The 13,024-nt window shown below is 31.1% G+C and overlaps 1 protein-coding gene across 1 annotated transcript in view; it reads right to left on the minus strand.

Moving 5' to 3' along the window:
* Positions 1–13,024, minus strand: part of DIAPH3 (diaphanous related formin 3) — a 419,718-nt gene that overhangs the window by 120,945 nt on the left and 285,749 nt on the right. The window contains exons 25-26 of the mRNA XM_051983890.1: positions 6,482–6,577; positions 5,944–6,003 (exon numbers count right to left, since the gene is read on the minus strand). Of these exons, the coding sequence (XP_051839850.1) occupies positions 5,944–6,003; positions 6,482–6,577 (156 nt within the window). The remainder of the gene's footprint in view (positions 1–5,943; positions 6,004–6,481; positions 6,578–13,024) is intronic.

A 13,024-nucleotide genomic window follows, 5' to 3' on the forward strand; every position in this document is an offset into this window, starting at 1 on the left:
GAAAAGGTCACAATTATCTACATGTTCTCTATTTCTCCTAGAATATTATTCTTCAGTATGAGCAATATTTAGAATTTATAGGGACTCACATTGTGCTAGGCTTGATTCAATAGATTAGACACAAAAATTTACTGTATTTATTGCTGGGGATTATTATTCTTGTATTACAGACAACAGAAGATTTGATTTATATAGTATCTGTCCTCCAAAGAGCTGAAAGTTCTTTCATGTGTTATCTCACTGATCCACAAAATATTTTTAAAAGGTAATAAGGAAAAAATATGTTTCTCAATAGAAAAAGGGAGAAATAAACAACTGCATATACTTCTTATTTGATTTTTATATGAAATTATAAAGCTGAGTAATTTTCTCTCATATAAAAGTTTGACACATTCATCATTTTATATATATACATATATATGTATATATATAAAATTTTTCATTTGCATTTTACATTTGCATATCTCATGCTTACTATAATAATTAGGAGCAATTTGCCATGGTATATGTAATAATGAACTTGGAGTGGGAGTCTAGTTCAAATCTCACCTCTCTAGGTAAAGAAAGGAAATATACTATTAATTAGGAAAAAACAATCGTTATTATGAGGGCATCAAAACTTGTTCAGGTCAAAAGTAGGAATTATGTGTAGAAGAGATGCTGAAATGTATTTGTGGAGAAGATTTTCTGTTCTTCCCCCTTGTTATTAACCATATTGACCTATAAAAGACCATTCTCATATTGATCCAGAAGAATATGGAAGGCAGCAGAGCCACAGATATGGAATAACAGTCATCTGAAGGAATAACCAAGTTCAAGGAATGAAACCCTTGGCAATTTAATAGACAGGCTGTACAAAGATATAAACCCTAAAACCAAGCATGAGAATTCTGTGAAGAGAAAAAGGACTTCTAGGTCAAGGTACAGCAGAAGTTGTGGATTATTTTTGCCCCATTGTGTGCTATGTGCTGTACTTTTAAGTTTTAATCCCTGCTTTCCCCTATATATTGGGTGTACTGATAGAAGAGAAGAAGAACTGGATTTATGATAGACGTTCTTAACTACTGTTGTTGCTACGACATCTTAGTAAAAATTCTAATTGAGTCTCTGGTTGACAACTAATGGGAAATATATATATCTAAGGCTCAGCAGTAAGAATAGCTATTTACAAGATTATCCCCTGGAGTGGGGAGCAGGAATTCAACCCATGAGTAGCTTGAACAAGTGTGAGAAGTAGCCCAGGCAGGGTGCTGCAATAACAGCACTACAGATTTCTTAACTATAATTTAAAATGGAAAAATTATCAGTTGACAGACTAAGTGACAGAGATGGAAGATAACCAGTGTACATAGGAAAGTAAGTTTTCTGATTCATTCTTGACACTGCATTTTACCCATAAAAATTGTTTAATGCTTTTGCTGATGTTGTAATAGTTTGGTTTTTCTTTAAACAAGTAGTTGGATAGTTGCCCCTTTGCTAGTTCAACATATAACTTTATTGAAGGAATGGATATAATTCTGATTTAAGAGAGAAAAACCAGAGTATAAATGGAAGGATTCACTTTTAATAGCATTCTCGTATATCCCAAGATGTAAAAATACTAAAATAGTAGACATAAAGAAATAATATTGTCTAACATAGAAAAAAAAATAATAAAAAAAAACAATGGAATGACTTAAAAGATATAAAACTAGACATCTGGAGAATGTGGTCAATAAGTTTTAATTACATCTAAATCACTGAGTTTTTTTTTTTTAAAGATTAATTCAAATTGCTTTTTTTTTTGTGAAGAGGCAAACAGTATGAAGAATATTAAATTTTTGTAAAATTATTGACAACTTTTTAGACTTAGATGATCATAATGATGATGATAACAATGATTACAATGATGGATCAAATATATAATAATATTTGGATAAGGATTTACAAAATACTTTCCATATGACAGCCTTTCATATATTTCTTATATGTCTATCAACTCTTTATTTCAACTAGAAGGATAACTAGTGATCATTACAACTTGATACTAAAAATAACACCTTAAATTATACAATGTTTTAGATTAACAAAGTGCTTCATATATGTTTATTTTAGGTGTAAGTTTTTATTTAATCAACAGTTACTCAAAGTAACAAACTTGGACTGAATTTGAAATTCGTGAGGAGAGATGGAAAGCATGTGATCAAAGAAAATTCAAAAGTAAAACATAAAATGGGCATATACTGTAATAATAACATATACTGTAAGCCAAAGAAGTCCAATGGAACTGCAATCTGGTACCTGAAATGAAAGCAAAGTACTGGACATAGAGACCTGAGTTCAAATCCTATTTTCCATGTTTACTGCTGCATATCACTGGAAATATTATTTCAATATCTGTTTATAGGGATATTTCATAGTTGTAAAGCTCAAATAAAGCAAAAACACTTTTCATATCTTATGATGCAGAATAACTATAACTATATAAATGTTACCTGCTATTGATGATGATGATGATATTACTGTTAAAAATCTAACAGCATCGCCTCATTTGGTGAAATATAATTCTGGCAAAAGAATCCAATTACAATAATGATAATTTAATTTTTTTGTGATAGAAAATGCCATATTAATAATGGCTTTAAAATTATTGTCAAGGTTGTCTTCTGTATATTCTGTATATTTATCTTCCCAGCTAGATTACAATTAACATTAATTATAATTAGATTAAACAAAGAAGTAGTCTATAAGGGCAGCTAGAAGGCATAGTGAATACACCACCAGCTATGAAGTTACAAGGACTTGAGTTTATATCTGGTCTCAGACACTTAATATGTACTAGCTATCTGATCCTGGACAAGTCATTTAACCCCAAGTACCTTGGGAAAAAAAAAAAAAAGTAGTATTTTTGTACTACCTACTTGTACTACCTCTAACAAAGAATGATCTTTTATTAGAATGGGCAATTAACACATTTTTGTTGCCTCACTGATTGTGGCTATACTAAATAGAGTAAAATTATGAAAATAAGTCTATTGTATTTCTTTATTCATTGGGAATAAATAGAACAGAAATGACATAACTTCAAGATACCTAACAACTTCTAAAATATTCAGGTTTGTTTGACAATTGCCAAGTTTTGGTCTTAATAATGGGAACAAAGTTTAATCATATCTTTATTTCCACTTCTCTTAAATCTTGTAAGTTCACGGTCAGTTTTTCAAGTTGTACCCTTAAGCAATATTATGATTCCAAGAGACAAGTTTGATCACATAATAAGGAAGAAATTCATTTATCAAATAAGGATAAAGAATCTCTTTTTAAGGAAAATTTCAAGGTCTTTCCAAATTTCCAGCACTGAAACATAGAGGAATTAGTTGATGTTTAATTGACTCTTCAAAATTTAAGATGGCAACAATAGCTGGGCATTCAAATAGAAACTGAAGACTTAATATGAGATATACAATATAAGTAGGTTAGTAAACACAGATTGAGAATTTATTTAATAGAGAAAAGCATTCAAAGTGCCAAATTATTCTCTTTTTTTATTCCAAATGGATATTATAATCAAGGAGATGCATTATAGCTTCTGAAATAATACTTCATTATTTACTATTTCACGTAGGTAGGGGGTATTCTGGACTTAAAATTAAAAGAGAAACAACTAGTAGTACTCCTAAAAATTCTAAAATCTTATACTTGAGAAATGGTGTTTAAATAGTCCATTTACTCATAAGTCCAAAAAAATTGTGATAAACTATATGAGGCACAGCAAAGAATATAAAGATGAATAATATATAGTTTACTATGTGATAAAGTATAAAAAGGTATAAAAATTTTATTATAAGAACAAGGAACAGTGAACTTAGATGAAGACATCAAATCAAATATGATTTTAGTGACAGCAAATATTACAAAGGAATGTAAATTAGGGTTGATTAGAATAATTTCCTAATGAAAATAAAAATTCAAAGCACCAATAAAAATGTCAATAGCTCAGGGGTCCAAGAATTGAGGATCAAAAAATGGTGAAATTAAATGTCAACATTGCTTCACATATTTACTACTAGGCTTATTATAAATGGGATCAAATGTTTAACTTAATATGTTCAGTATTACACATAATTGTCAATATAGTCATGTTAAATTAGCTCATGACTTATTCTCTTTGACTTCTTTGACTCTATCCTACATAAGTTTTCAGGATATTAAATATATATGAAATGCCAAAGGCTCACACTGTAATATAGTCTATCAAATCAGAAAGCATTTATAAAGCATCTACTATGTGAACAGGCATTGTGGCACTGGGGATATAAAAAAGGCAAAAAAATCAGTTCTAATTCTCAAGAAGCTCACAATCCAACAATGAAATCAATATGCAACCAACTATTTACTAGAAAGATATATGCAAGATAGAATAGAGATAACAATAAAGAGAAGGCACTATAAAGAAAGGGTACTTGCAGAAGTTTCTTACAGAATACAGAGTTTGAATTAAGACTGAAGAAAATCCACAAAACTAGGAGATAGAGCTGAGAAGAGATAAAATTCCAAGCTTATATAGGACAGTCAATGAAAATGCATGAAATTTTAGTTTTCTTCTTATATCTCTGACTACTTCTATGTCTCTTCATCTCATCCTCTGATAAAACTTATTTTGCAAAACTAATTTCCCAGAACACTATATTTCTCTATATTCTCTTCTTTAGAAAATATATCTATTTTTGTGGCTTTCTCTGTCATCTCTATGTGTGTAAATGACAACCAAATCATATGCCTCTAGTTCTGACCTCTCTCTTCAACTCTTCTACTCACACAGTTCCTACTAGTAATGTCTATCTCCAATTCTGTCTTTCACATTTCTATCAGATTACTCTTCCTAAAACAACATTTGTATTATGATTTTCACTTTCATAAAATATTTAGTTTCATAATACAATTAATTATAATGATAGTTGTGATTCAGATGATATTAAGGAAAGTGCATGTACATGATGATCTTCCCAAGAAGCTCACTCTTTTTCAGTTTTTGACATGAAAAGTTTCAAGATTTAATGAATCTATATAGAAATCAAAATAAACACCACAGACTTAAATTTGCTCAAACTAAATATTCTAATATTTTTCTCAATTTAAAGAAGAGACACTTAAGTGAAAAAGAGAATAGTTTTGATTGTTCAATCAGCAAGTATTTCAAGGTAAGTGATATCATACTAGTAGAAAAATATCAGAGAATTAATATAGATTTACCATCTAGAAGATATAAGATCCCACCAAAAGGGAGGAGGCCAGGAGTATTCAACAGAAATAAAAGTTATTTAAAAGAATATTCCAATAAATAGTTAGGAATATATTAGGGGGATGGCCTTTGAGAGTGATAAGCAAAAGCAAAGTTTGTGGGATTTGGCTACTTTAATTTTTATGTTGATTTTCAATATATCTTTTTTATAGTCATTGTCCTGGCTTCAATATCTTTCTACAACAGCCTACTAGGAATTTTAGTGATATTTATAGTTCCATCAAGATATTGCTTGAACAGCTTCAAAGAGCAATGATTAATGGAAGGAGAAGGATATCTATTCCAATATTTTAAATTATATCATTAAGTGAAATATGCATTCTTCCACCAATTTAAAAAACATAATTCAATGAGAGAGTTTAACAGTCTATAAAAAGGGAATTCTGAATAGCAGTTATTAAAAATCTTATCATTATTTCTCTAAACATTAAACTCAAAGCTTCCTTTTTTGTATTCCAGTAAATGATAGTCCAATATAAGAAACAACCTCTAAGTAACTATTAAGGGATGGGATCCTTACATGTTCTTTATTTGTATCAACTATACATTTTCACTATAAATATTTAGAAACTTGAGAATTGCAGCACAAACTACTGAAATCAAATATCAATAGGATAAAAGTAGATAAGAAAAACATTCAGTTCATAAATATTGTTCATTACCATGGTTACAAGCTTTCAGAACAGGCCTCTGTGAAACTGGACTGAGACTCTCTCGGATATCTATAAAAAAAAAAAAAATAGAAACAAAAAAACTTAATATAATCTGTTCCTCAAAATGTATAACGATATTATCTAATTTTTTTTCTACTCAGTTTAAATATTTTTGAAAGCAAGATAATGCTACACTCCCAATGAAATACTTAATTCAATGGAAAATGTAACTTTTGCTTCCCATTTAATTTTTATTCTAAGATCTCTAAAAAAGATAAAATATATATGGTTCTTGAGCTGAATTTTGTCATGATAATAATTTTATGGTAAGTTCTGTGTATAGATTTGTAAATGCTATTGATATTAGCCTATATGAATGAGCATCTGTGATATGTCCTTGCATGAAGAAGATTAAACAAAAAAGTAGAACTTCTTAATAGTTATAGCCCAGAGCAGTGCATTCATAATGTAAGCCTTTAAAGAAATAATAAAGAAAAGATCTTTTATAATTCCCTAGAAACTAACATAAAACAAGTGTAATATTCACCTTTAGGTCTGGGTGTCCTTTTTCTTCGGTCTCGGAAAGCGGCACCTGACTGCAAGGCTTCCAGCAGACTATCCATCACTCCTGTCTCATCACCTTCTGTGAAAAGAGATTGAGGGAATTCCATCAGCCCTCAGGGTTTCCATAGCAATGTCAGCCCACACAAGGGTCAAAATGGTTAAGGTTAGAGGAAAAAAGATCAAATGTCAAGAAGAAACCAGTAATTTCAAACTGAGAGAGATCTTTAACTCACTCATAAATCAGCTATTACTTAATGAAATCTACATCATTAACATTTATGTTGCTGTCCAGGAAAGAGAAACCAGATTCAATTGATTCACTTCAGAGTGCTGCTCTTTATTTAAGTGCAGATACTATAAATGGAAAGTAACTTCCGTGAGAACTATTTCATAACCAGGTTATCAAAAATCACATTTTCCTTCTTGAACCAGGTTACTTTAAGGCACTGGTTTTAATTCTAAAGTTGATCATGGCTTAGAAGAAGGTTTGTTGTTAGAGGTACTGCTGAATGAACTCAAGAGTACAAAATTCCACATTTCCATATTAAATTTTGTTAACCTGTTCCTAACAAATTATTTTTCACATCTATCATAATAACTCTAGGAAGCAAAAGAAAACTCAATGAATGCTGCCATGTACTAAAGGATACAGCAGAAATGGTTCTTTGAGACTAAGTGAAAACTTCTGCACTCCAAATTCACAAAAATTAAAAAACTTCTAATCACTTGAGCTGGATATCTAGTCTATAACTAACAAAGATGCGCACATATCACAAAACTTTCTGAATTAAAGTAACTCCAAATTTATTTTTATATATATATATATCAGTTGTACATATGTAGGTATTATATGCAAGTTCATGTGTATGTATATTGTATTGTAATATTTGCATGTCATATATATCATGTACTAAATGTATTTTGATATATGTATATACATGTGTACTGTATATATAAATGTGTAGATAAAAATATAATTTATTGTTGTACATATATTGATAGTCTACATAACATTACAATCCTAAATATTAACTCTGGGAAGGGAAAAGAGCTTTAAACAAATAGCTGCCCAATATTGTCTTTTTTTAAAAACTACAATTCAAAAATAAACCATTGATTAATTGATGCATTGTTATAATTTAAAATTAAACAGTTTGTCTCTACTAACTTTTAACTTTTCTATGGAAATATCATCTCTCAGTATATTATAAGAGTTTGATATATAAAAAGAAACATACTAAATATATAAATTTTTTTTGAAGGCTGACCACCAGGTAATGGCATGGAGGAGTCACATCAATTAAGGAACATTACATGAGTTGTAATATGAACTGGTGGAAAGAATAACCACATTGATGAAATCACTCATTATTACGAATATTTTAGTAAATAATGTTTATATTTTAAATTTTAAAAATAATTTTAGTTGAAACACTAAATTCACTCAAAATTGATGACAATAGATCATATCAGGAGTAAGGTCTTTAAGAAAGAAATTAAGATTGCTCTTTGATAGCCTGAGTTTGAGGTGGTAATTGGATGCTCAGGTTTGAGAAACTTCAGCCTATAAGACATAGCTGAAGTGGATAAGAGCTTGAAGCCTGTAGACAGAGAGCAGAGGAAGACCAAAGAAAAAAGCTTGGGTGAATATTAACATTAAAGATCCAGAAGAAGAAATAGAAAATGTCATAAATTGTTTAACTCCAGGACAGTGTTATAAAATCTGTATTTTATTTTAAAGAGTTTTCACTTTTGAAGATAATCAATGATGCCTGGAATAAATTAAATATATCCATTGAAGGCCAACCTAGGAGAGATGAGAGAAACAGAAATGACATCAAAATGAAAAAAAATTTGACCTGTTTCTCTTAATGGCACATAAAAAAAATGATCGCTTTTCACATGTGTACAACTTTTCCTGGCTCTCTTCTGCCAGTGTAGATAAGGGAGCTTGGAACAAAGATGGGTGCAAACTGGGATATAATCCAAAAGCTAATGCCTAGTCAAATTCAGCAGTCAATATAAATAAAGCAGTCAAATTCAGTGGATTACCCAGAAGCAGGGATAAATGGATTGCCCAATAATGAAAGTGAGGTCCCTCCTTATTGAGTACCACTTGCCTTTTCTGAATCAGAGCATCACATTTCCTGGATATCAAAGCCAATAAGCTTAATGCCAAAGACAAATCATGACATGATATGACCCATGAATAGGGTATTTAGGCATGGTGAGAATTACCTGCCCAAAGTATATATTTAGACCAGCAATGTTCAGAGCAAGAGCAAAAGACTTCTGATTTATTTCATCACGACTTTTAATTGGGGCAGGTAGTCCAGATGTTGCTGGATACCTTCACTAGCCTCATTATAAATCTTAGACATTGGCCCACTACAATTGTGCTATGCTGACTAAGATAAAGAAAAGGGAAGTAGGATACTATTTATTGGCCATGTTGGTATTTTTTTAAGGGGACAAGCTACTTCAAGGATTAGGTATTATGATTTTGAAGGTTTCTTTGTTAGGGGAATCTCTGACTATTTTTTACTTTAGAAGGAAAGAGGTTAAGAGAGTGAATGAGAAAGTTTCTGTTTTGGGAAGCTGCAGTCTAATATTTCTCAAATAACTTCATTATTTCTGTAATTCCTCATTGAGAGATTAGGGGGTTGGGGGATGATTCCATCCCTTTTCTTGATTATATCTAATCATTTTACTGTCCAGGTCAAAAAGACTCCCAATTCCCATTATACAATGCAAACTATGTTTGGCATTTAAAGCCCCTCACAAGCTGTTCTCTCATTTTCACAGAAAGCCCATTATAAGAGATTTTAAGACTGTTAAGATTTTATTAAGAATAGAATTTGGATTTAGAAGATAGAAATAACCCGTGAAGATAAACAAAAATGCAAACAGTTTAAATTCATTTCCCAGTATTCTTTCTTTGGGTGAGGATGCTTCTGTCCATCACTGATCAACTGAAACTGAGTTAGATCTTCTCTTTCTTGAAGAAATCCAATTCTCCCTGTGCAACAAGAGAACTGTTCGGTTCTGCACATATATATTGTATCTAGGTGTATACTATAACATATTTAAAATGTATAAGACTGCCTGACATCTAGGGCAGGGGGATGGGAAAAATCGGAACAGAAGTGAGTGCAAGAGATAATGTAAACAATTACCCTGGCATGGGTTCTGTCAATAAAAAGTTATTTAAAAAAAAAAAAAAAAGAAAGAAAGAAAGACATCATGAGTCAGGATGTCATGATGGGCTAAACCTAAAAGGTTAGCTCAAATTGAATTTTAAACTTTAGTTTGACTACAAACCATTTATACTATTTGCCTAGGTATAAAACAGAAGTTTCATGTATTCTTTCACTAATATTTGGCTAGTGGAAGATAGCAATGTACCCAAAGGACCTTTGTTCAATACAATTAATGTGAGGTGTCCTCAGTGTCAATCCTTGTTGACTGTCTTCTATCACGGCTAAATAAATCTTTTTGTTATTACTAAAAAAAAGAAAAAAAAATAGAATTTGAGGGGCAGCTAGGTGGCACAATAGATAAAGCACCAGCCCTGAAGTCAGGAGGACCTGAGTTCAAAATTGGCCTCAGACACTTAACACTTTTTAGCTGTGTAAGACCCTGGGCAAGTCATTTAACCCCAATTGCATCAGCAAAAAAAAAAAAAAAAAAGATTTGAAAATTACTTCTAAAAGCTTTTTTTGAACTTATAAAGCACTGAAGAAAAACATATCAAAATTTTTTTTCAAATAGAGGGAATTTTAAAAGTCTAATTCATTATCAAGAATCAAGCAAAAATTAAGGACAAATAGCAGTGTGAAATCTGCCTTTGGGAAAAACTAAAGACAAGCTGCTTAGTTTTCCTTCAGGGATCCCCTCAAATACTATTCTTCAGTGACTATAAATTCCAAAACTTCAGTTTTATAAGGGGGCTCAAAAACACATGTTCTTGATCATTACAATCTCCCCAAATGAATATAGACAGCTTTACTAGTGTGGAAAGTCTTTCTACTCAAACTAATTACTTATTTTTCTTCTGATCCTCTACTATGGATCTAGTCTTCTGGTTAAGAGCCCTTCTCACCTTCAATAACTCAAAAAGACCTTCTACTTGTGCTTTTAATATCACAGGGTGACAAGGGGAGGACTTGGCCTCTACCTCTGATGTTCCTCATTCTTAGTATAAAATTTAACAAATAAAAAAATATTGTTGCACGAGATAAATATATGTATAACCAAATAGTTTGGTATCATTGTTAGGCACTGTGCATTTTCCCAACCGTTGGCTGGTTGCTGTATCAGTATCAAATTCTGAATCCCGGATACCCAATAACTACTTATTTCTCCAAGCTCTGTATTCTGGACCAGAATATAATTCAATAAGATACTTCTCTACCTACACATCATTGTCTGGGAAATATGTATCTGTATTCAGACTGCACTTTCTTTTTCTTTTTGGTGCCAGAGTATATTTCACTAAGTAGGTTTTTAATGTTTTGAAGGCAAAATGCAATTAAAATTTTGAAGGCAAAATGCAATTAGTTCCATGGCATTTTCAAGATATATTGAATTCTTGAAGACTATGGTAGGTTTCTTCAAGTATAAAAGATAGTGATGACAAACTACAAATTCTATATAAGGATTAGCCTATGTAAGCACAGAGAGACTCATGAATTCTTTGGTCACAGTGATCCATACAACAGAAAAATTAAAATTGGGCTTCAATTATAGAATTACAAAATCAAAGGATCATAAGTTTTACAACTGTAAAGGAATACAAGAGAAATCAAGAGGCCTTTTATAGATAAGAAAAGGCACAGAGAACTTTTTGTTTGCTAAGGCCACAAAATCAGTGAGTAACAAAACCAGGTTTAGATAACAGGTCCTCCAAATTCAAGACTGTTTTTACTTCTTTGTGTAGCCTCCTTATCTGGAATGATCCCCTTCTTACATCTTCAGTGAATACAATGGAATGTCAGAGAATTCTAAGAGTCACACAGTTTTTAGACAATATATAATGCCTAGTTATTATTCTTCAAATATATATAACCTTACTTAAATGACAAAAGGATAGCTCATCAGTTCCTTCTTATAGAGGCAAATGAAAGAATTGATTTTATTCTGCATCCATGGAAAAGAACCATGGCCTCAAGAAATATTTGATATCATTTCTTTCTTTGTGATTATTATAAGAATAAACTAAAAGACTGTGATGAGGAAAACTAATTTATGCACAAGCATCTGCTACAGAATATGAAAGAATATTAAAATTTTACAAAGACGTGGACAAGATCATTTACACCATATAGCTGTGTCTTCTGAAAACCTATAGGGCATGATGGTGTAAAATATGGTTTAGGACTAAAGAAATAAACATGAAAGATTTGTGAATTATACCAAACTTTCATGACTCTTAACATATTTTATATCTATGAATATATATTTTTTATACTTATACTATACATAATTTCTTCAGGAAGGGAGTTAATAATTAAAAGTAAGTTATAATCAACTGAGATCACTGTAACTATAATTCAAAGAAACAAAAGCAGGCAAAAATAGAGTACTCTACCTCTATTAATGACAGAGCTGCAATATGAACTTAGCTCCTGACTCTAGATTTTATATTTTTACTGTTCGCTGAACTTTTAGAAATCTCCTTCAGCCTGTAAGTCTGAATCAATCATTTACTATCCAAATTAAACCAAAGTTTCCTTTTATTCAATATTTATTTTTTCTCAGCTTCATTAAGAGCCTAAATATTTCTGTGTCTCTCTGATGGATCTTTAAGACCATTATAAACAGCTAACATTGGGTTCATTAATTTACCCCTTCCTACTGTAATTACCCTCTGTGACTTCCTTCCCCGAAACTGTGTGCTACCTTTCCTAGGAAAAGATACTAAATAGAATGAACATAAGAACACTTCTAAGACATGTAAACATCATAGAATTTCAAATCATTTTTCCTATCAAAAATATATTTGTCTTTATAAAACCAACCAATCTAGATTTATTGATTTATGAATTCACATTCCAAATTATTGCATGTGATACAGGTTATAGCATCATTTAAAGCAACGTGTGTGTGTGTGTATATGTGTGTGTGTGTGTGTGTGTGTGTGTGTGTGTGTATGAAATATATAGAAGTTTCTTCTCTGAATAAATTCTTAAATAACTATGTGTATATATATATATATGCATATATGAAATATATAGAAGTTTCTTCTCTGAATAAATTCTTAAATAACACTAATATCACATTAGAGAACAAAGAATAGCAAGGACTAAATCTCTTTCCTCTTTAAGTATCTTATACTTTTAGGGAACATAAAACTTCATCCTGATTTAAATTCCCCAGTTCCTGGCAAATATCTTCCTTTTGTCTCACTTCTCTTTATAGGAGGTATGGAAAGCAGCCCATACAACTACTTTCCCAACTTGTTTTGCTTTCTTGTTTACAGCAATTCTTGTGCTCTATGCTGCCAAACCTAACTCAGCAACACAGA

Source organism: Antechinus flavipes, chromosome 3, assembly GCF_016432865.1.
Source record: "Antechinus flavipes isolate AdamAnt ecotype Samford, QLD, Australia chromosome 3, AdamAnt_v2, whole genome shotgun sequence".
In the NCBI taxonomy this organism is placed as follows: domain Eukaryota; kingdom Metazoa; phylum Chordata; class Mammalia; order Dasyuromorphia; family Dasyuridae; genus Antechinus; species Antechinus flavipes.